Source organism: Petaurus breviceps, unplaced genomic scaffold (genome assembly GCF_028583685.1).
Source record: "Petaurus breviceps papuanus isolate PSGF00001 unplaced genomic scaffold, PetGlider_PUasm1.0 129, whole genome shotgun sequence".
NCBI lineage: Eukaryota > Metazoa > Chordata > Mammalia > Diprotodontia > Petauridae > Petaurus > Petaurus breviceps.
In genome coordinates this window covers 9,855,344-9,880,690 of record NW_027185665.1, presented here as the reverse complement: position 1 = coordinate 9,880,690, position 25,347 = coordinate 9,855,344, and the positions used below count along the sequence as shown (strand labels likewise).

General features: G+C 37.0%; 1 protein-coding gene across 2 annotated transcripts in view; it reads right to left on the bottom strand.

The window, feature by feature from the left end:
• Nucleotides 1-25,347, bottom strand: part of LOC138173790 (coiled-coil domain-containing protein 68-like) — a 91,646-nt gene that overhangs the window by 10,025 nt on the left and 56,274 nt on the right. For both annotated transcript variants that reach the window (XM_069103899.1, XM_069103890.1), the window contains 4 exons: nucleotides 23,991-24,119; nucleotides 11,342-11,424; nucleotides 5,424-5,529; nucleotides 4,355-4,438 (listed from right to left, as the gene is read on the bottom strand). In XM_069103899.1, the coding sequence (XP_068960000.1) occupies nucleotides 4,355-4,438; nucleotides 5,424-5,529; nucleotides 11,342-11,424; nucleotides 23,991-24,119 (402 nt within the window). The remainder of the gene's footprint in view (nucleotides 1-4,354; nucleotides 4,439-5,423; nucleotides 5,530-11,341; nucleotides 11,425-23,990; nucleotides 24,120-25,347) is intronic.

Sequence of the window (25,347 nt, the reverse complement as noted above, 5' to 3'; positions counted from 1 at the left end):
TGTCAGAAGCTAGGTCTTCCTGGGTTCAAGGCCATCTCTCTCTCCAGGATGCCCATCTCTATACCAGAGGAATGTTCTGAGATGGTACGTGATTAGAAGTGACTAAAATTCACTTCCTGAATTATCACCCCCAGTTCTCTCTATAACTCATGTAAATAGATATACTGGGTAGGAAAGCATCCTCCTTGCCAAGATGACAGGATTTAATTTGCTGTTCTTCAGTCTCCCCATATGCTTTACCATCTCTGTTCATGTGATAATGTTTTCCTTACACAGGCTTTTATGATGTTTCTACTAAATGAGACACTTATATAAGTTCTGCATTAATTGCTTTTTGTCAAATAGAAATTATCTGAGCCAATGGCAAAACTGTTTGCCAGTCACGGCTCTGGTTCAGCACAGCCTACAGTCATTTTCTTCTCTAAAACATTCTTATATCTGCCCTTATTACTGAAGCACAGCAACTCATATCTGAAAGAGAATGGTGGATGTACAGTTACACACAAGGATTTACAAATGGAAACACATGAAAATGGAAGATAATATTTAAAATATACTTAAAAGTGAACAGGTTATCAGCGAAAAGTGCTTGAACTCTGGTATATTTGCCAGAAGCTTCAAATGAAGATGAAAAAGTCTAAAAAACTGAAAGGAAAGGAATTAAGAATCTTAAAAAGAGTCAGACTGAAATCATGTTCTAGTGACATTTAAAAGAGATTTAAAAAAAACCTGAATGAACAAAATAATATACAAGAAAAAACTGTACAGTGTTGAATCAGTAAATCTCACCCCCAAAATGGAAAAAAAAATGAAGGCATAATTTATAAGGAAGAGAAAGAGCCTCACAAAATTGAAAGATAATTTCCCCCAGAATTTTTGAATACTTGGAACCAGAAATGGAAGAAAAAGGTATTATATACAGTAACTGTGATAACCACACTAATAAAACCTAAATGCCATTGGAATTATTCACAGTACATGAAGGCATTTACCTGTCTCTATCTTGTAGACCTTTTTTTTCTAGTTTCATAATCTTTTTAGTCAAGAAAAAGAGTACTTTCCATGTGTCTCAAAATCTTCATCTCCGTTAGAAGAGCCTCTTCAGCCATGATAATCAATATTCTGGCCTTCTTGAGACCACTGCACTGCTTAATGAGATCCCAAGCTACAGAATGGCCCTCAAGTCCCTGTGAAACCTACCACATCTGTAAATTCTCTTCTCACAAGTTGATGAAAACTTCCATAACCAGTCAGAGAAGCTGTGTGGTATTGTCTGCCCATCTCAAAGCCTAGACTGGAAATACGTGATTATTGCCTTCTTCCTATCGAAAAGCAAGTTTCCTCACTTTACTCAACAAATGTGAAGGATTTGAACATCCATCTGTTTGTTTTCTAAAATGTTCAGTTTTCAATATGGAAGAAGGTATCCCAGAAAACATGAATGTGGAACAAATTGAGGATGGGGTGCCCTATCTTATACATCGTCATTCCCCTACAAAGGGACTTTGCGTCAGTCCTGTAAGCTTAAAGTAAATGAAATATTTCCCTGGGGATATTTTTTTTAAATCTTTACAAAACCAGCCCTTTTTATTCACTAATATAAAGTACTTTACTTAAAGAATAATTTATTCCAATGGAATAGGGAAAAATTCTACTCCCACAGAATCGGAGTTCCTATCTTATTGTGTCTATGTTTTTTATTCATTCATTTAATGAATCACTTATAAATAACTAGTGCACGCATGGTCCCAAACCTATCAGTCAACAAGCATTCATTAAGAACGTGTCTGTTACAACATGACTAATGTGGAAGTATGTTTAATATGATTATATATGTATAGTGTATATCTAATTGCATGCCATCTTGGGGAGGGGGGGAGGCGATGGGAGGAGGGAAATTTAGAACTCAAAATCTTACAAAAGTGAAAAATAAAAATAAATATTTTTTTTAAAAAAGAACTTACATGTTAGACACTATGCTACCCATGGGGGTAGCAAAAAAGGCCAAAAACAAACAAACATGCAAACCCCCGTTACTGTCCTCAAGGTCACATTTGATTGGGAGAGACAATATATAAGAAAATGAGCTACATACAAGAAACATACAGAGTAAGTTAAAGTAATCAAAAAAGAGAAGGCAGCTGAGTGAACTAGATAAGGCCTCTTCCAGTATTTCTGCCAAACCTTGCCATTCCCTCCTCCAACCTCCCATGGCTCTCCCTCACCTGACCCGTTTAGCTGAAAAGGTTGTCTTGTATTTTACTGAAAATACTGATTCCATTTCTCAAGAGGTCCCCCTTCTCCCCTTCTCATCGCACATCACCCAAATACCTTCTGCCTCCATTTCCTTCACCCATCTCACATGATGAGGTGGTCCTCCTTACTGTGACAAAGCCCTTCACGGGCACCAGCGATCCTATTCTATCCCATTTTCTCCAGCAGATGGCCCATCCCCACCCTCCCACTAATCTTCCATCTCTTCCTGTCTACTTGGCTGCTTCCCTGCTGCTTACAAACATACCTGTTTCTCCTTCATGAGATCCATCCATCCTCACTGGTTATCATCCTGTATCTCTCCTCCCACAATGTGGCTAAACTTGAGAAGGCCCTTTACACTAGCTGCCTCTACTTCTCTCACTCTCTTAATTCTCTACAGTCTGGTTTCCAAACCTACCTCATCATTCAACTCAAGGTGCTCTCTCCCAAAACTGCCAAGTTCTTAACTGTCAAATCTAATGGCTTTTTCTCAATCATCATCCTTGCCAACCTACCTATAGCCTTCAATACTATTGATCACTCTCTTTTCCTTGATAGCTTTTTTTCCCTGCAGGTTTTCAAGGCTCTCCTCTCTCCGGGATTTCCTCTTGCCTATCTGAAAGCTCCATCTCAATGTGAAAATTGCTGGAAATTCATCCAGGTCTTGCCCACTTACCTGGGGTATCCCATGGGGCTCTGACTTGAGCGCCTTCCTCTACATTATTTCACTTTGCAATCTCATAAGATCCCCGGATTCAATTATCATCTCCATTGTTGATGATTCAGATTTACTCCTTCAGTCTCACATCTTCAATTACCATTAGATATATCAAACTGGATTTCCTATAGACATCTTAAACTCAACCTTTCCAAAACTGAACTCTTTCTTTCCCCCAAAACCATTTCAACTTTCAAACTTCTCTATTACCTCTGAGAGTACTGCCATCCTTCCAGTCAGCCAGACTCAAAACTTAGATATCTTCCTTGATTCCTCATCCTCTCACCCTCACTCCCACCCCCATATTCAATCTATTGCTAAGAACTATTGATTTTGCCCTCATAATATCTCTTGCATAGCCCCTCCCTCTCTGGCACTGCCAAACCCCTGGTATAGGCAGGCTCTCATCACTGCGTGTCTGGAATACTGAAATAGGCTGCTGGGTAGCATTCTTGTCACACATCTCTCCTCACTCCAGTCTATCCTCCATTCAGCTGCCAAAGTGATCGTCTAAAACACAGGTGGGACCATGTCACTCCACTATTCGAATGGGCTGCCTATCACCCCTAGGATCAAATACAAAACCTGTTATAAAAATATAAATCAAATACAAAGACTATTATAAATGTCCAAATTAAATACCAAGAACATATGAAGGAAGACTCTGCTGCCAGAGAAAAAACTGATAAATAAAAGTATGTGTAAAATGATTTTACATAAATATATATACATACATACATACACACATATATTTGTGTCTTTAGGCATCTTTAGGGTGGGTGGGTGAAGGAAAAAAGGGGAAAAAAGAAATTTACATGAATATATATTTAAAATGAATAGCAAGTTGCACATAATAGATTTGCAGTTTCATGTGCAATCATCTTTTTTTTTCATTATACTATGTTATATTAGTGCTTTTTTATTCCATAAATTAAAAATAAAATAAATAAAAATTAAAACAACAAAATATACCTCCTCAACTTTTCCAGTATAATACCTTGCCCCTGTCTTCCCCAACATACTCTTCAATTAAATGATAGAGATAAGAGTGAGCAGGCTGTATGCTAAGGAAAGAACATCTCCCAGGACAGAGACGAGATGCTGTATGTGGTCTTAACTGGGTCCTTCGGCCCCTGTCCAACAGCCAGGCTGTCTCACCTCTGGTTTCTAACAGAATTGTTGTTCATATAAATGCATGGCTATAAAATATACCAGGAAGTTTGGATCAAAATTATTACAGAAATTAAATAATAATTTTCATGACCTGAAAAACCTTGGCACCAAATTAAAAAAAAATGTGTTTAGCTTCTAATGCAGTGAAAAGGCCCATGGGTATGCACACACATGTGTGCGTAAATGTAGTAAGCATTTCCTCCTTACCTGAGCTTCTAGGATATTCACCTTTTCTTTCAGAGTCTCAATCCTTTTATCTTGTTCTTGTACATCATTTTTTAAGCCTTCCATCTAAGAGTCAGGAAGCACAAATTAGAACATTTTTGAAGTCTTATCAAACCACAATATTTTTTAAGTGGACAATAGAAATAGCTTCTGGAAACTTGGATAAAAGTTTGTCTTTCAGAGATTTGAAGTTAGAGGCTTGGTGAGGCTGACTTTTCACACCTTTTTATTTTTTTCAATTAAATCCAGCTCTCTGGAGAAATCATTTGGAATCTTTGTGTTTCTCCACAACTGAAGTTTCTTGTCCCACAAACCATACTAACTAGTAAGGCCCTGGAATGCCAAAGCCTGGTACACTGCATCTATTAAGAGCTTCCTAGACCCCCAGAACTTTATATTAAGTTGTCTTAATATAATATTATATATGTTATGTATATAACATATATAATTAACATATAACATATTAATATATGTAATGCAATATAAAAATAATAATATAACATTATTAATAATAATATTGTCTGAGGAGAAGATAAGTCACCAAAAGCCTCAGAGGAAGTGAAAACCAGTACCTGCTCCAGCTGGGAATCTTGGGTCTATGAGACATGCTGAGGAGTAGCCTAGGATTTCTAGATTCAGTTTTTTTTTTTTTAATATCAGACAAGAGTCTAAAGAAAAGAGGCGGCCAGATAGCACAGCGAGTAAGAGCTCCAGCTCCAGTGTCGGGATGACCTGGGGATCAAATCCGGGCTCAGATACTCAGCACCACACCGAGTAATAACTGGCCATGTAACCTTGAGCAAGTTACTTAACCCCGATTGCTTTAAAAAAAAAAGAGAGAGAGAGAGAATCTAAAGAAAAGTTAAACAGTATTTCTGAAATGCTCCATGCCAAGCACAAGCAAAAGAGCCAGGATGCATTTAGCATTGCAGGGGAAATGTCAGGGAGGGGAAAACTTTCATTACTTTTATAGCCCAGGCATGCCACTCATATTTGTTCTTCACCCAGTAAACATTCCATCTCCAGGAGAAAGACACTTGATTAAACTGACCTCCTGGATCACACCGCGTAGGTTCTGATGTTGGGAATGAATCACAAACTGCAAATAGGAAATTTGCCTCTGGAGAGTGGAAATCTCTGTCTGAAGGTCCTTACAACTGGGGAAGAAAAAGGGAAAAGAAAATGACTTTGCCAATAATGACTTTTATAATTTGTTTTTACTGGTTGTTCCTAAATTATTGACATGTTATTCCCGTGCTAAGTGATTTTCATGCATTTGCTTCATTTTAGGCACAGTAGGTGCCTATCCACTGGGGACTGTTGAACAAACTGTGCTATATTAATCTATTTGGGGATTTTTTGGACCAAATCTGCATCATGGGGGAAGGAGCTTCCAGGTATGGACCTCCCTCAAGCAGTACAGATCAACACTTGCTCTGCCAGTGTTTACTGCCTTAGAGATCTTCCTAGGGGAAGTGAGAAGTAAAGGGCTTGCTCAGGGTCATATGGTCACTAGGTGCCAGAGGAAGGATTTGAACCCAGGTCCTCCTAACAGCAAAGCCAGCCCTAAGTGCCTCTCATATGAATATAATGGAATATTATAGAAAAATTAGACCTGGGGGTGGCTAGGTGGTGTAGTGAGTAAAGCGCCAGCCCAAGAGTCAGGAGGACCCGAGTTCGGTTCCAGCCTTAGCGCACGCGCGCGTGTGTGCGCGCGCACACACACACACACACACACACACACACACACACACACACACACACTACTAGCCATGTAACCTTAGGCAAGTTATTTAACTCTAATGGCCCTCCAAAAAAAAGGCAAAAAAAAAAAAGAAAAAAATGAGTCCTGTATGAACTGATGCAGAATAAAGGAAGAACTAGGAAAACAATATTCATCACTACAATAATACAAACAAAAACACTAAAAGGGAGTAAACACTATGGAAATGTGAGGAGCAAGATTAGCCCTGGTAGAGAGGTGAGAAAATAGAATAGAAAATTACCTGGATAAGGAATAGGTCATAAAATTTGAGACCAAAGGGCCCTCCAGGTCATCTAGTATCATCCCTTCATATTACAAATGAGGAAACTGAGGCTCAAAGAAATTAAGTGACTTGACCAAAATCATAAAGATGGGGAGGAGCAGAGACAAGATTCCAATGTAAAGCTTTTTCCATTGTACTTTGCTGCTCCTCTGGTGGGGGACCATGGAATGCTGGTATATTCTGCCCAAACCAATCACTGTGTCACTTTTAATTGTTACCAAAAAATTTGGGATGGGGAGGGAGGAGTGAGGGGAGTAGAATGATAATACCTGAAAGATGGTAATGCTAAAAAAAAGGCATAAAAAAACTTTAAAAAATTAAAATGGGAAAACTAGGAATCTGACAATTATAAAGAGAAAAAAAGATAAAATTAAATGTGGAGTTACATTGAAACAGGAAGAGCCTAGCACATAATAGGTGCTTAATAAATGTTTACTGACCAATTGATTTAGTCAGATGAGATAATTAAAGTTCCAAAGAGGATGGAAGAAAGACATGAAGAAAAGTAGGAAATATTAATAACTAGGTAAATAAAAATTAAAATAATTCAGAGATCCTACCTCATACCTATTACACCCACACACCCACACATGTTAGACTGGTAAAGATGACAAAAAAGGAAAATAACAACTGTTAAAGGGCTACAAGAAAACAGACACATTAATGCCCTACTTCTGAAGCTGGGAATTGGTGCAGCCATTCTAGAAAACAATTTGGTTCTATCCCTAAAAAGTCACTAAAACTGTGTATACCATTCTTCAACCCAGTGATACCCCTTCTAGGCCTATATCTGAAAGAAATCAAAGAAAGATAAAAAGGATCCATTTGTATAAAAAAAAATTACAGCCGTTTTTTATTATGGTGTCAAAGATCTGGAAACTGTGGGGTTGCCCAGCAATTGGGGAACGAACTAATTATAGTATGTAAATGTACTGACATAGTCTTCTGCTATAAGAAATGATTAAAGGGATGGCTTCAGAGAAAGCTAGGAAGACTTATGTGAACTGATACAGGGTGAAGAGAGCAAAACCAGAACAATTTATGAAAAGACAACATTATAAAGACAGGAAACCTCAAAAGACTTAAAAACTCTGAACAATAGAATAGCCAGCCATGATTGTTGAGGACCAATAATGAACCATGCTACTCACCTCCTAACAGAGAAGAAGATATAAGTTTGTATGTATACATACATACAAACACTGTTTTACTTGACTATGCTGATGGTGCAGAAGTGAAAAAGAGGGGTTTTTGATTTTTTTATTTTTCTTCCCTCCCTTCAATGGGATGAAGTAGTAAGAAAGTCAGTTTTTGTTCATTGATATTTGTTTATGTTATACATATATCTCTATATACATGTGTGTAGATATGTATATATACACATACACATACACGTATATATACACACGTACACATATATACACACAAACACATTATTTATTGTTTATAAATTTATTGGCTGGCCCCCAAAGGAGGAAACTCCCTCTATCAATTGCAGGTCAGCACCTTTCCTGAAACCTGTAGTCTTAGGGAGTTACATAAAACCCTGAGAGGTTAAGTGAGGTGACCAGGGTCATACAGCCAATATGTGTCAGAGGTGGGACTTTCACCCAGGTCTTGCTGGCTGTGGGGCCAATTCTAACCATTACACGGTACTACCCCCAGCTAATCAGTGAGGATACAAAGAAGCAGAAATTGTCTAAGGAATTTACACTCCATTAGAGAAGACAAATAGGCACAGCAAAAAGTACCAAAGATAAACACAAAGTAGACAAAGGCTTTGTCTTGTGAACAGTGCTGTGACCTGTGTGACCTGTACATTTTCCAGATTAAAAAAAAAAACAGCAGTTCTTTATGCATTAATGTGACCTGCTATGCCCTTAGAAACTGCTTCAAACTACTTCTGGACTGAATTCAAGGCTCTGTGTACACATCTGTAAAATGTAATGTTGAGTTGCCAAAGGCCAATATATGGAATGTTTTCCCTTCTATCCTGCAAAGGCATAGCAAATACTGGAAAACTGGAAGGTGGGGAGTGATTGGGAGAAAAACTGCATATAAAAAATTGCAAGGTTCTGATTGCCACCCTTGGTATTGAGTAGAAGTACTCTGGCAAAATTTACCATAGAGAAATAAAAAGGAAGCTTTCTCTCAACACAATTTACTAGTGACCACTAAGGAATGACCAACATTGTCAGTCTGCCACAATGATAGTCACTCACTGCAAAAATATCACTTCATATGACAGAATACTGACTGAACTGAATAGATTAACTATTGGTCTGACAAATGGGATAGTTCTTATGTTCTTGTGTGTTCTTAATTGTCTCGGGATAATCATTCGGGGGTCTTTAAGTCGGAGGAAGTCCTCCAGCCTACTGGGTGAATACCTTGTAGAGCTAATTTCTGGGAGAATGTGGACAAAAGTTGCACAAGGATAGACGGCTATGAATGGGCTAAAACCTGCATCTTTGGGGGGGACTCCCAAATTGATGATATCACAGCTCCATCTGAGTAAGTTAGATTATACAGAAAGGAAAATTACTGTATAATAAAAAATAATAGGCCAAAAAGAGGAGAGAGAGTTACTAAGACTAAAGGAATGGAAAAAGGAAAGGCTATATGAGGTGGAATCCAATGTCCCCAAATCACATGTCACAGGTTAATATGCCTAGGGATACACATCATGGACCATGCTTTGCTGCCCCCGGTAACTCCTGAGGGACCTGACCTTGACTTTAGAAAAGATTCTTTCCCTGAACCTGCATATGTTCCCTAAGGCAAAAAAAACAGATATTTCTGCTGAGTTACTGAAAAAGCCCTTTACAACTAGCAAAATATAGTTAGTCAATTTCTCCTGATATAATAGGTGCCACCCACCACTAAAAATGGTCCTAGGATCATAGGATCCTAGATTAGAGCTGGTGCTTTCCTAAAAGATACTACAAATTTATATGCATACGAAATTAAGAAATGCCATATTGAATCTGACTAAATCTATGTTTAGAAATGGCAGAATGAAACCTCAGCAATTAGAGAGTGTTTTTCCTATCATTTTGGAAAGCAATATTTTCAACTTTATTCATATATACATTTTTTTTCATACATACAGTTTTTAAAAATACAGCTATAACAATCAGTGATGCCTGCATTCTGTAGAAATAGCTGGCGGTTCAAGCATCTTATTAGAAACATTTGAATACCATAATGCAGCCCATAAAAACTCCTAGAAGCCACTTCAGATTTAGTTACAATTACTATGAACACCTCAGTTGATTTTTGAAAACCTGTTAACAGTATGAGCTCTGTTCAAAAACTTATCAAAACACTAGTTCTGATGGCAAAGTTAAACTTACGCTTAATCTATGTACATCCTAGCCCCAGCAGCCATCACTCAGGGAACAAGCCTCATGAAGAAAAGAGTCCGCCACCACACCAACTGCCACCAAGGGACAGACAAGCCTGTCTACCTGAAACAGGAAGGTATTCTCAAAGAGAAACAGAAGCTAGCTTATGCCATCTGGGTCAAACCACCACCAGTTACTACCCCTCGGATCCCAGAGGAAACTGCTTGGACCCCAAAGCCCTAGAAATGGCAGCATCTCCTCCGTCATCCCTCCTAGCCATGAACTCTGCTTCCAGTTAAAGCCTCATGGTTATCATCAAGGAAAACATCCACTATGTGCAGAAAGGGGCTTGCCATCTCCACTAATATGAATTAACAAGTGAGGACCAACAGAGAACCTACAGAGAACACAAGCTAAAGAGTCCTCAGAATAGTAGCACTCCATCCCTGACCACTAGTCCCCATTGCAGCCTGGCTCCCAAAGGCATTGCCCAGGGGAACGATCCTTCCAGAGATGTGATCTGCACCAACTGCCCATGCCTCCTCAAGTGTCAGTCCTTGACAGTGTGGTGACAAGCAGTGTGCTAAACACCATAGCTACTGAAGACCCCCCAAAAAGTTCTTACCATGGTCCTTGGCACCACCAATTTTTAATGAAAATATCACAGAAGATGCAATAATGATTGAACTTCCTTGCCAACACCTCCCTCTCTTTCTACACAGCCCTCCCACCTTTTCCAGTCTTCCTTCTCAGTCATTCCCTCTCTCTCTCTAATCTTTGTCATCTCTCTATTTACTGGTTCCATCCCTACTACCTTCAAGCATGTCCATGTTTCCCTCATCTTTAAAAAATAGACCTTGTCATCAAGCCATCATCAGCCTGTATGTATCCTGATTTTATTATCAAACTTCAAGAAAAAAGATATCTGAATTTCCTGCCTCTTCTTTACCTCCCTTCTCTCATTCAGCAATTGCGGTATAGTTTCCAGCCTCATCACTCAACTAAAACTATTCTCTCAAAAGATACTAGTGATCTTTTAACTGACAAATCAGACAGTCTTTTCTCAGTCTCCATCCTTCTGTATCCACTGCATTTGAAACTGCTATAACCCATTTCCTCCTGGATACATTCTCTTCTCTGGTTTCCTACCAAGCTGACAGCTCCTTCTCAGTCTCTTTTGCTGACACTATCCATATCAACCCCTCAAAGGTGGGTGACCCCATTGCTCTGTCATTGGCCCTCTCCTCTCTCTATATTTTTCTTATACTTATATACCTATACTCTCTCTATACTGAATTTATCATCTCAAACAGATGACTCAGGTCTAGATATCCAGCTCCAGGCTCTCACCTGTGTTTCGAGTCCACATCATCAATTATTCTTCGGACATTTCAAACTGGATGTACCAGAGGCGTCTCATATTAAATACATCTAAAACTGAATTCATTATCACCCATGGAAAACCCACCACTCTTCACTAAATGCTCATCCCTTGCAAATAATGCCTTCTGCCCATTTACCATGGGAGATGATAGAGTTTTAAGCAAGTCATTTAAGAGAAATGGTTTGCAAACCTCTTAGCATTTTTAGAGTTCAATCTCAGCTGCTCCAACTTTGTTTGCAAAGATGCTTTTCTTTCCAGCAATAATTTCTTTTCCTAGGGGGAAAAAAAAGATGCATTTTGAGGTATACTTTTGCACTGCTTACAAAACACACTTCTTGATTATGTCAACAATGATAGTAATAAAGATATATAGCTCTTTAAAGTCATATTATTCTAAGGCCACTTATCAAAGAAATTGGCAGGATAACAAATAAATGGAAAACAGAACAGATTTGTCTCTAATGATCTTTTTCATCCTCAATGACAGTAGAACCACCCGCTTTGGACTCTGTACCCACAGCCTTTGATGTGTGGCTATAGGAGGAAGTGGAAAGAGGACATAAAACAACAAAGTCAGAATAATAGTGGGGCCAGATCAGAAGACCAAGGAAATCCATGTTGGAGATAGCATAATTCTGAAAACATTACACGATCATTTTACTACACACCACAGGGAACAGACGATGCCAAAAGAATGGGGGGAAAACCCGTAGACTGTGTTTAGTGGATAATCAAAAAAAAACATCAATAAGTATGTAACTATTTGCCTATTTTTAAAACATCTTCATAAAAATCTTTACAAGAATGATCTGCACACACTGAGGGGGATCCCTTGTGCAAATCTGATAAAGGAACAGGCAGGCTTTCATAAGTGATTTTCCACATCTGGCCACAGTTTTATATTACATGATTGACTAAAACCTTTAGATTATATGAGATTCTTCTACTTTAATATTTATTTATTATAAAAAGGCATTCAATTTGGCAGAACAAAAACATGCCTCAGAAGCTCCCCTCCAAAATGGAATCTCATTCATGTATGGAGAATACAAAAAATGTATGGAGAAATGAAAGAGCTAGAACATAAAGAGAAATAATGAAGAATTTTTAAAAAGAATTGAAGGACATATTTCTAAATATAGCATATTTCTAGACCTCAAGCTATATTATAAAGTATTAAATATGAAAAGCATTTGGGGTCCTGGCTAAAAAATGGAAAAGTAAATGAGACAAGAATCAGAAATAAATGAACCCAGGATTCTATAAGCCTAAAAACAAAATTTCCTAGGAAGAACATCTAATCTGATAAAAACTTTGGGAAAACTGGAACATAGTCTGTCATAAATTAGACTTAGATTGACAACTTAAACCATATTTCATAATAAATCCAAAATAGATATTTGAATATTAAACATCTCACCACAAAAAAAAATAAAGTGATGTACCTTTTACAGTCACAGGTAGGGGATGAATTCATAACTAGACTAAGAACAGAGGTTATTACTGAAGATAAAATATAACACAAAATGAAAAATTTTTACACAAATAAAATTATCACATCTAGGACAATATACCTAGCGAAGCATTCACCTGAGAAAAAGTGTATCAAATATCTCTGATAAAGATTTCATATTGAAGATATATATGTATATATGCACATATACACAAACACAACTAACAGAAATATATAGATGGAAAGCCAATAAAAAGGGGGCAAAGGATATGATATGAACAGTGTGCAAACTATAAACAATCATATGAAAGAATGTTCCAGATCAATAAGAAGAAGAGTAATGTCAATCGAAACAAACCTGAGGTTTCACCTCATGCTCAAATTGGCAAAGATGACAATAGAAAGGAATAGTTGATGGGTCTGTGGAAAGTCAGGGACACTAAAGCATTCTGCTGGGGCTGTGAATTGGTACAATCATTCCAGAATTTAAAATCTAAGCTCCTTGAGGAGAGGAACTATTCTTTTTGTTTGCATTTGTATTCTGAGTACTTAGCACAGTACCTGCACATTTAATAAATGTTTGCTGACTGAATGAATGACTGAAAGACAGCAGTCAGTTTCCTCAAAGATAATTTTTTTTTAGAATCCCATATAATAGAAGATATACACAGAATATCAGAAAAAGGGGGAAAGTACTATAGCTTAAATGTTAACCAGTTCCAGGGTCTAAAGAAGCCAAATCACAGCCTTGGTATTAAAAACAAATAAGTAAAACCTCAAAAAACCAAAAACCCAATCCATTCTTGTTAGGTTTAAAGTTATTACAGAACTTGGAAGGTCAGCCTACAAAATCACTTCATCTCAGTGTCTGGTAAACAGTAAAAGGAAACAAAATAAGACACAAAGAAGTGATACCATTGGTAGAAAAAGAACCATTAGTAACACAAAAGGGAATGTAGTTTTTAACTCATAATACTTGAATTGCTATCTTTTGGGGCGCTGTAGCACCAATGCAGTATTTACAGCACCCACAATCACGATAAAGATTGTGACTATAAATATTGCATGACATTCAATTACAAAATATAACAGATTCTCCAGGTAAAGGACAGAACTGAAGCATTTATTTAGACACCAGAAAATCAAATCCCAAAACCAGTAAGCCAATTCTATCATAGTACCAAAGACATTCAGAAGCCATAACACTGAGAGCCATAGCATCCTTCAGCCTTCCCACAAACCAATATTAGATCAGTATCTACTCACGAGCCTATCTGATTCCTTGCCTGAATCTCCTCTCTCTTCCACCAGCTTGCCAGCTCTGGTTCCCAGCTTCCTGTGGGCTCTGCTTCCCTTCAGCAAACTCCTCCTACCACAGGCTCCATGTGATATTAGGGGGCAGAGTTTACTTTCAAAGAAGGGGAGGTCTTTAAATTCCCCCTAGGTTTATTAAGGGGCAGGGAAGATCTTCAAATCTCCCATTCCCATTACCAGAACAAACAGTGAAGACAGCTGTTTAAAATCAACATGTTATATAGCTTATTTTGTCATCCTTCTCAAGTTTGATGAGTGTGAGGTGAAACCTCAGGCTGCTCTGATGTGTGTTTCTCTTATTATTAGTGATTGGGAACCTTCTCTCACATGGTTGTTAATAATTTCAATTATATTTTGAGTCTTTTCATATTCTTTGGCTATTCATCTCTTGGGGAATGCTTATGAGTCTATATGTGTGTGTATGTATTTGTACACAGATATATAATTACATAACTTGCCTATATACTTACATATAACCTATAATCTTCTTTTACAAAGAATGAGCTGGTCCTAGAATTGAATAGGAAAAAGTGGAATGGGATTGTATCTAGGAAATTTCGTAGTGTGTTTAATGATCTCAAGCTGTTCCTTAACCTCAAAACCAATCTTTTAAAACACTAATGTTCTCCCAATGTGGCTATAAGGAACTTTTCCAAGTTTCTTTATAGTGTTAGACCCACCACTGTCTATATAAAATATGCTCATCGAGCACTGTAGATCAAGAGCTTGAAGGGACTTCAGAAAATAATAAAAACACATAAACATACACACAGACACAGGCAGGAAAAGCAGTGGGATGAAGCAGAAAGCTGGTCTGGAGATCAGGAAGACCTGAGTTCAAGTCTTGCCTCTTACACATACTGGTTATATAGACCCTAGATAAGTCACTTCTCAGTGTTGTAGCATGAATAGTCTTAAGATGAAGAATATGCTCACAAGCATAAGTAGACCAAGGTTCCTCACCAGGGAGTTTTCCATACCAACAGAATCACGAAAATTAGTCCCAATCCAAATGCATGTGTGTATGAACATAATCTAGTATCTGATGCATCTGTAATCAATAAATTCCATTCCAAAATGTATACAATTATGCCTCTCAAATTAAATAGTGTATTCAAAGCATAATGGGAAGAGATATGTATATGTATATACACTCACACATATATACACATATATAGTATATATTGGATACTAATTTACATATAATAGGTGTATACATATGTGCACATTATGTGCATCACATATATGTTGTATAGCTACATATTATATATAGAATGTTAACATGTATGTAATATACACACATAATAGTATATATTATACCACATTATTGGATATTAATGTATTCCATATCAACGCACAATAACATGCGTACATAATAATATATGCATGTATATAATATATACATACTTTATACCCAATAGGGTCCTAAGGTCAACTGGGAAGAATATTCATACTAAAGAAAAGTTCGTTTCTATAATGCATGTATACTGCATGTGTGAATACATGTGTGCACACATGTGTATGTACATAAACACATGCATGTATATTTGGTATGTGTGCAGTATATGCGTGTTGTATAATGATATACTAATATATACATAATAATATCTACAATTTACATATACTGTATCCAAATGTGTTCCAGATATATATGATATATATATATATATATATATAAAATAACACACATATACATACTATGTAAATATATTTATTTTGTTGCTGCTTGGTTGTTTTACAATCTTGTCTGACTCTTCGTGACCCCATTTGGTGTTTTGTTGGCAGAAATACTGGAGTGGTTTGCCAATTCATTCTCCAGCACATTTTACAAATGAGGAAACTGAGGCAAATAGAGTTAAGTGACTTGCCCAGGTTCACACAGTTAGTAAGTGTGTGAGGCTGAATTTGAACTCGAGGATGAGTTGATAACTCTAGGCCCAATTGCACTACCCAGCTGCCTACATATGTGTATATGTGTGTATATACATATATGTTTGTGTGTATACTAAATATTAAAATTTAAATTACTTATTAATATAAATTTATTTAAATATGTATTTAGATATGAAGTTTATGTGTATGTATACATGTGTATGCACACACATATATAAGTATATATAATATACTATATGTGTGTATGTATTTATTTATTTAAATGTTGTGTCATGGAAATGAATTTTTCTTCGGCACGTATATTCTTCCCAACTGACCTCAGGACCCTACTGGGCAACCCCCCTCAAATGCTAAGAATTACCTCTATAATCAGAAGCCAGGGTCTAGCAGTGACCTTAACCATACATTTTGGGCTTGCCTCACCTTCTAATGTTTCAACTCTGGCAAGCAGAAAGCCCCAGAGCACAGTGTATTCTCTAGTCAGCTATCTTTTGTATGGACAAAGTTCCTCTTGAAAGCCAAAGGCAGCCCACAGCACCACCCGGTGGGCAGCCCAGGTGAGGGAGATTTCAGCTATTGTCCTATCTCTACCATCCCTACCTTTATCTTCATCCCCATTCTGACTCTCCTCTAAAGGATCACAGGAGCTATAGAGCAGCACAGGAGACACAGAAGTGGTCTTAAAGTCAGGAGCCCATTCTGCTGTCACTTGCCATCTGGGTGACCATGGACAAGTCACTCAACCTCTCAGTGCCCCAGGACATATGGTACATTTCAACTATTCAGTGCTAATGGAACCACACTGATTAGTGATAAGGGTGTGATCCTGGAGAGATGGGCTGAACACTTTCAATATCAGCTCTGCAACTTTGAGAAAAAGAATTTCCTTTACCTGTGCCTCAGTTTCCTGATCTTTAAAATGAAGGAATTGGACTAGATGAGCTCTAGTGCTCCTTCTGATTCTAAAATGCAAAAAAGCCAAATATGTTAGCTTGTCTATAGCTGATACCAGAAAACTAATGAGAAAACATTATAGAAATGCACTAATTGAGGGGCGGCCAGGTGGCATAGTGAGTAAGAATGCCGGCCCTGACGTTGGGAGACTCGGGATCGGTTCCGGCCTCAGATACTTGGCACCCACACAAAAAATAACTGGCCGTGTAACCTTGAGCAAGTTACTTAACCCAATTGCTTAAAAAAGAAAAAAAAGAAATGCACTAATTGAGAAACAAACATATGCCCATATTAAATCCCCCTTTTGGACTTTTTGCTTGCTTATCACTGTATTAGCAGAATTTATTCTCACTGCATGGTTGATTAAAGTGGGACAGATGGTGATGATTTTAAGTAATATGCTCATTACCAAATGTCACACTACTAATGGCTATTTACCATAGCAGAAATTCACTCAAATAAATAGAAAATGAGTCATCCTCCAGGGGAAGCCTACCTGCCAGCTATAGTACTATGAGAAGGGGGTCTGTACCTGGTATGACTGGGCTTGGGGATTCCTACTCACCTATACCCTAAAGCATGTAGAACTTCTTGTTCCAACCTACAGAGAATTAAATGAAGAGGAAGACAGATACAGAACTTTAGATCTAGAAAGTCAGGCCTGTGAAGAAAAGCTCTGATAAATCTCACCAACATGGAAGGCTTCAAATACAGGCCCAATGAGGGATTGAATAGCTTGCTGTCTGAGGAACAGCCTAGCTAAGTTCAATAACAGGCTATCACCCAGAAGGTTTTTTATATGGATTGTGGATCTAGAACTCTATAGGCTTCAGAGACCATTTAGTCTAATCTCTTTATTTTCTGGATCTGGAAATAGGCTCAGATCAGGGTCACACAAGTAATAACTGTCAAAGGTGGGATCTGAATGGAGGTTCTCTTTCTCACAGATGCAAAGTAATGGAGCCATTGATCAAAGCAACTCTCAAAGAACATGTACTAAGTTACAGAGAAGCTGTGATTTGTCTCAAAAAAGAGACCATCCAATGTGGAGACCATTAAAGTTACCTGAAGAATCAGGTACGTGAAATAATAAAATCTATATTACATATAACATCATATATAATATATAATAAGACATAGAATAATATACACTGAACATTACATACATTATATATATTATATATCATAAAAAGACAATGAAAAAAGGGCCTCATTTCTCAAATATGTGAGGAACTGAGTCAAATTTATAAAACTAAAAGCCAATTCCCAATTGATACACAGTCAAAAAATATGAATAGGCAGTTTCCAGAAGAAGAAACCAAAGGTATCTATAGTCATATAAAAAGGTTCTGAGTCACTACTAATTAGAGAAAGGCAAATTAAAACAATTCTCAGGTACCAATGAATACTTATCAGAAATGACATTCTTCAGAGGATAAGGGAAAATAGGTACATTAATTAACTGCTGATGGAATAGTGAACTGGTCTAACCATCCTGGAGAGCAATTTGGAACTATGCCCAAAGGGATATAAAACTGTGCATATACTTTGATCCAGCAAGACCACTAATAGGTCTGTCTGTACCCCAAAGAGATCAAAGGAAAAGGAAAAGGATCTGTATGTGCAAAAATATTTAAAACAGCTTTTTTTTGTGATGGCAAAGAATTAGAAATTGAGGGAATATCCATCAATTGGGGAATGACTAAACAAATCGTGTATATGATCATGAAGTACTATTGTGCTATAAGAAATGAAAAAAAAGGTGGTTTCAGAAAACACATGGCAAGATCTATAAGGAACTGATGCAAAGTGAAGCGAGAAGAACCAGATCATTGTGCATAGTAACAACAACGTTGTAATGATGACCAATTGTGAAAGACTTGGCTACTCTGATCAATACAGTGATCCAAGACAATTCCAAAGGATTCATGATGGAAAAAAATGCTATCCACCTCTGGAGAAAGAACCGGTCTGAGTGCAAATCAAAGGACAATTTTCTCACTTTTTTTTGCAATATGGCTAATAAGGAAATATATTTTGCATGATTTCAGGAGTATAGTTGATATACTATGTGCCTTCTCAATATGTGACGGGAGAGGCGAGTAGGAAGGAAAGGATCTGTAACTCAAAACTTAAAAAGAAAAGAATGTTAAAAAAATTTTTTTAAATAAAATTACTTTAAGTATTGAAGCCTCCCATTGAGGAAAGTTTCTGACTTACTATTTAAAATGGAAATCAGTTAATCAAGCTTTCCTATTAGCAAGTCCTAATTCCACAACAAAAATACTTTCCATTAATTAATACTAAACATTCTTTATACCATATTAGTTTGAAATTGAAGAGGCAGCTAGTGAATAGAGGGCTGGACTTGGAGTAAGGGAGACCTAAGTTAAAATCTGAGACCCTGAGCAAGTTACTGAAACTTCTATCCTATTTTCCTCATATGTAAAATGGGGATGATGCTAGCACCTACCTCCCAGGGCTATTGTGAAGATCAAATGAGAAAATATTTGTAAAGTGCTTTGTAAACCTTATGGTAAATATATACCTAATTTAAATAATAATAATAGGGGTGGCTAGGTGGTACAGTGAGTAGAGTGCCGGCCCCAGAGTCAGGAGGATCTGAGTTCAGATCCAGCCTCAGAGACTTAACACACACACAAAAATAAACCTAGCCGTGTGACCTTGGGCAAGTTACTTAACCCCAATTGCCCTCCAAAAAAAGCAAAATAATAATAATAAATACTTAACATATTTAACTTAAATATAAATATTGATTATTATCATATAATGTTAAGATTAAATACTCTAATACTACAAATTATTAGCTAAATCTTTCAGCAAAAACATAAAATACAAAACAATGCATATTGTTTATGGTAAAGAAAGCTATTGGTAAAGAAAGCTAGGACTGGACAACGATAACCAACTTTAAGAACCATAATTCCAAAGTAATCTAGCAAGAACAGAACTCTGGCTCATCTCAGAACATGGAGATGACTATAGATAGTTGAGGTCTGATACAACCAGTACAAAATAGGACCTCAGCATCCATAGGGACTGTATCTTTAAGATGGCCCCTGTGGGATGTGGATAGAATGACAGGCTTGGAGTCAGGAAAACTCATGTTCCTGGGCTCAAATCTGGTCTCAGACCCATACTAGCAATGTGATCTTGGGCAAGTCACTTAACCCTGCTTGCCTCAGTTTCCTCATCTGTAAAATGAGCTGGGGAAGGAAAGGGAAGATTTCAGTATCTCTGCCAAGAAAATCCCATGTGGGGTCATAAAGGGTTGGACATGCCTGAAAAACGACTGAACGACAATGAGGCTAAGCTTATTGGTTTGATCCTTTTAATAAATCTGATGCTTCTGTGATCACATAATATATCTCAACCCAACCAGCTATCTTACAAATCTATGGTTGTGGTCCTAGGAGAGGCTAGGTAACAACACATAATTCATCACAACTGTTGGAAAAGCAATGCAAGCCCTGTTGGCGTTGACAACATTTGGTGCCATTTAACTACTGACACTGGGCACAGAGCTATTACAAGTACAATTTCTTATTCTGTTACAGAATGTACTTGAAAAAGTGAAAAAACAAGACATAAGGGACAAGCAGATAGATGAAAACTACATATCATGGCTAAGAAAATCAACCTACATTTTTTAGGATAAAAATCTTTGAATCTGTATTGACCATCTATTTTGGGGACAGGATAGCCAGTTGAGCTCTCCCTATTCAACCTACACTGGCTCCCCTGGACCCTGGGAATAATTCCTAGCAAAAATAAATCTTTAAAGCCTCTTTATAAATGCCCAAAAGAGAATACAACAAAGTTCAGAAAGAAACTTAAAAACAAGACAGCTTTCAAAATAACACATTTAATTTATTATATATATTTTAAAAACAAGTTAGAGATTTAAAAAGAATGTTAAAAGTTTTAAAAACAAGTAATAGAGATTCAGAGTTTCACACAGTCCTCTTTCTGTTCTACTTTGGATAGAAATGTGTTATCTTGGTGGGGGGAGTGATATTAAATCAAAATTACTTATCTATTTTTGCTTTTTGGAGGGCAATTGGGGTTAAGTAACTTGTTCAAGGTCACACGACTAGTGTGTGTGTGTGTGTGTGTGTGTGTGTGTGTGTGTGTGTGTGTGTGTGTGTTAAGTGTCTGAGGCCAGATCTGAACTCAGGTCATTCTGACTCTGGGGCCAGCAACATGTGGCCTTGGGGCCTCAGGTTCCCCACCCCTGATCCATATACTTTGACCCAGAGATTCCTTATTAGTCATACTCAGGAAGTCAACAACATACAAAAAAATGCCCCACGTATACCAAAATATTTATAGCAACATTTTTGTGGCAGCAAAGAATTAGAAATAAAATAAATGCCCTTTGTTTGTGGAATATAACTGTGTTATAAGAAAAAAAATATGATGAATACAGGAAAACATGGAAAGACTTACATGAAGTAATGCAAACTGAAGCAAAGTCAGAAAAACAATATTCACAAAGACTGCAATTATGTAAGTCAAAAGAATCACAAAACAATGAAACTAACCAACTGTCAGATTGGCAAAGTTGACCAAAAAAAAAAAGGAAATATCAAATATTGGAAGGGCTGTGGGAAAACAGGCACATTAATACTCCACTGATAGAACTGGAACCTGGTAAATCCATTCCAAAAAATTGATTTCAAATTATGACTCCAAAGTTATCTGTGCATACCCTTTGACCCAGTGATACCACTGCTAAGGTTATACCCCCAAAGAAATCAAAGAGTGAGTAAAAGGAGCCATATGTGCAAAAATATTTAAAGCAGCTCTTTCTGTGGTGGCAGAGCACTGGCAACTCAGGGAACACCATCAAGTGAAAAAATGCTCTAAATCACTATTGATTAGAGAAATGCAAATCAAAACAACTCTGAGGTACCACATCTCACTGGTCATATTAGCTAAAATGACAAAACAGGAAAATGATAAATGCTGGAGAGGACATGGAAAAATTGGAACACTAATGCATTGTTGGTGGAGTTGTGAATTGGTTCAACCATTCTGGAGAGCAATCTGGAACTCTGCCCAAAGCGCTATAAATAAGTATATACCCTTTGACCTAGCAATAGCACTTCTAGGACTGTATCCCAAAGAGATCATAGCAGTGGAGAAAGGACCTGTTTGTAAAAAATTGTTTATAGCAGCTCTTTTTGTGGTGGCAAAAGACTGGAAATCAAGGGGATGCCCATCAATTGGGGAATGGGTAAACAAGTTGTAGTATATGAATGTAATGGAACACTATTGTGCTATAAGAAATGAGGAGCAGACAGATTTTATAATAACCTGGAGAGACATATAAATTGAGGCTAAGTGAGGAGAGCAGAACCAGGAGAACTTTGTACACAATTATAGACACAATGATTGCATGATGACTAACTTTGATGGACAGGGCTCCTCTCAGCAACACAAGGTTATAAGACAACTCCAAAAGACTCATGAAGGCAAGGGCTATCCACGTCCAGAGAAAGAGCTGCAGAGTCTGAATGCAGATGGAAGCAAACTACTTTCTCTTTTTTTTGGGGTTTGTTTTGTTTCTTCTTTCTCATTGTTCACTCCATTGGTTATAATCTTTCTTTACAACCTGACTAATGTTTAATGTGAAGGTATTTGTAGATCCTATATTTAATTTCATGTCACCAGCAGGGGGAAGGAGGGAGGAGAGGGAAGGGGAAAAAATTAGAAACTCGAGGGACTGTGGAAGTGAATGTTGTAAACCAAAAGTAAATAAGTATTTTTTTTAAAAAAACAGATGACAAAAGGGATGGTTTCAGAGAAACCAAGGACTTAAACGAACTTTTGTGGAATCAAGTGATCTGAACATGAAGGATAATTTATACAATGATAACATTGTGAAGACAAACAACTTTGATGGACTTAAAGAACTCCAATCAATGTGATGCCCAATCATAATTCAAAAGGAAAGATATGAAGCATGTAACCAGACTCATGCATAATGAGAATGTGGGAATTTGTTTTGCTTGACTATGCATATTTGTAGAAACATTTTGTTATTCTTCTTTTTCCAATAGGGTTGAGAAAATAAATGCTTCTTACTTGAAAAAAAAATTTTTTAGTTTAATAAACAAGCTTGTCTCCAAAAGAAGAGATATGAGAAGATACTCCCTCCCTACCAAGGTAGCCCATGGTTGGTCAAGAAACATTCATCAAGTGTGTACTATGTGTCAGACATTGTGCTAAGCACTGGGGATACCAAGAAAGCAAAAGACAGGAGCCCACAATCCAATGGGAAGAAACAATATGTAAAGAATTATATACAAATAAGCTATATACAGAATAAATGGGAAATAATAAAGAGAGGGAAGGCGCTAGAATATATGTCAGACGTTTTTAATCTATTGATTTGTTTTGCTGAATTTTGTTTTTACTTATTCCTCTTTTCATTAAAAAAAACTCTGCTATAAGGGATGACTCTCAGAGATAAGGATATATGAAAGTATAAGGAATTTTAAAATAAAAGATAATTTTTTTCAAAATCAAGATGTAGAGAGCCATGGTTTCACAGATAGTCCTCTTTTTCTGCCCTACTCAAAGAATTGTGCATAGTACATTTAGTATACAAATTAACCCTAGTCTGACTCTCCTTTTTTTCCTTTTCTTCTTTTTTCTAAACTAATTTAAATTTTTTTACACTACCTAAGTTACCCACTCCATCTATCTCCTTCTTCACCCTATAATAAGGGTAAAAAGGAGAAGAAAAAAAACTGAGTAAAACTAACGAACATAACAAAAAAAATCTGACAATATATGGAGTGTTCAATAGCTACTGTACCCGATATCTTCAAAAAAGAGTGGGGAGGGAAAGTAACTTTAATATCTCAAAGGTTTCATTTTAAAATCCTGATTTCCTAACCACAAACAAGGAGACTACAACCCATAATCTCAAGTCTTTTCTGTTTGTGCTTTCAAAAGGTCTGCATACATTATTACAATGTTGCATTTCTATGAAAAATAACTGCAGTGGAGTGCAATTTAAAATGGTGTAGCTATGAACACAATTCATTACAATTCCTTCAGCTGATGAAATTAAACTAACTAAATAAAAGTTTTCATTTTCCCATATTGTGAGTTATTTCTCATTTGTTTCAGTGTTCTGCTGTAGGTTTTGTTTAACTTCACTTGGATCAGCTTCCAGCTTCTCTGTGCTTACCTCCTCCATTCTTTGCACAAGGTTTTCCAGCTCGGTGATCTGTCTGTGCTTTCCTTCCAGTCTTTCATTTGCTTGCTTCAAACTTTCTGTACGTTGTTTGAATTTCTGTTCTTTTTCAAGGTTGCTAACCTGTGGGTGGAAAACACAGTTGTCAAGGTAAGAGTATTCATTTCTAAACACTTTGTCAGTTTCTATGCACCAACTATCAGCTTTTCTTGTACAATTTTTTCAATGAGAGGAAAGGGATTGCAAAAACATATAACAGTTTTAAAAATCAATGTTTCCTTTAAAAGTGGCTTGAAATCATTGAAACATGCAGTTTCTTTTAAGAATGGATGAAAGTGGGGCAGCTAGGTGATGCAGGGAATAGGGCACCAGCCCTGAAGTCAGGAGGACCTGAGTTCAAATCTGGCCTCAGACACTTGACACCTAACTAGCTGTGTGACCCTGGGCAAGTCACTTAATTCCAATTGCCTTGCCTTCTCCACCCCTCAAAAAAATGGATGAAAGAAAAAATATTTATCAAGTTCCAGAATTGATATATGAAAAATATAAGAATAACTGCGTAAGTAAATATGTAATACCTTACAAGGAGATATGGTGATGGAAGGATCAGTGGGTCACAGATTTAGAGCTGGGAGGACCCTTAGAAGCTACCTAATTGCTCACTCTTTAATTTTATAGATGAGGAAATTGAGGCCTAGAGAAGTTAAATTTTCTGCCCAAAGACATAGAAGATAATCATCAGATGGGATTTTAACCTGGGGCAATCTGATTCCAAATCTAAAGCTCTTTAAACTGGACTATGCAATAATAATTCTCAAAAAAATATTCTAATAATCTTAAAGCAAACTAGAATAGTAACAATAGGTAATGTGAATATCCTGCCTTGAGGCACTGGACTAGCGGGTAGAGTGCTGGGTCTAGTCAGTGTAAAGCCAAGCACGAGCAGCCTTCCAGAGCACTATTGCTGTGAAAAGCTTTCAAGGTTCTGATTACACAGTATAGTGAACTGTTTATTTATTCAACAGTAAATTAAAGCAAAACATTGACAGAAATCAAACTACAGCATTCAGAATGTTATGGCATAACAACTTATTGTTAAAATGGTCACATAATTTTCACCAAAGTGATCACATAGTTTTAAGCAAAAGATAACATTCATTTAGTAAGTCCTTAATTCAATCACCCTTAATGAGGCAAACTTCCTTAATTGACACAAAGTACAAAGGTCAAAGTCTTACACCCCTAGGTCACTTTGTCTTAATCTCTTCAATCAAAAAGTCTTCTTTCTCTTAATTGGAGATTAATTTCTAATCATCCTTAATTAGTAAGTCCTTAACTCAGTCACCTAAAT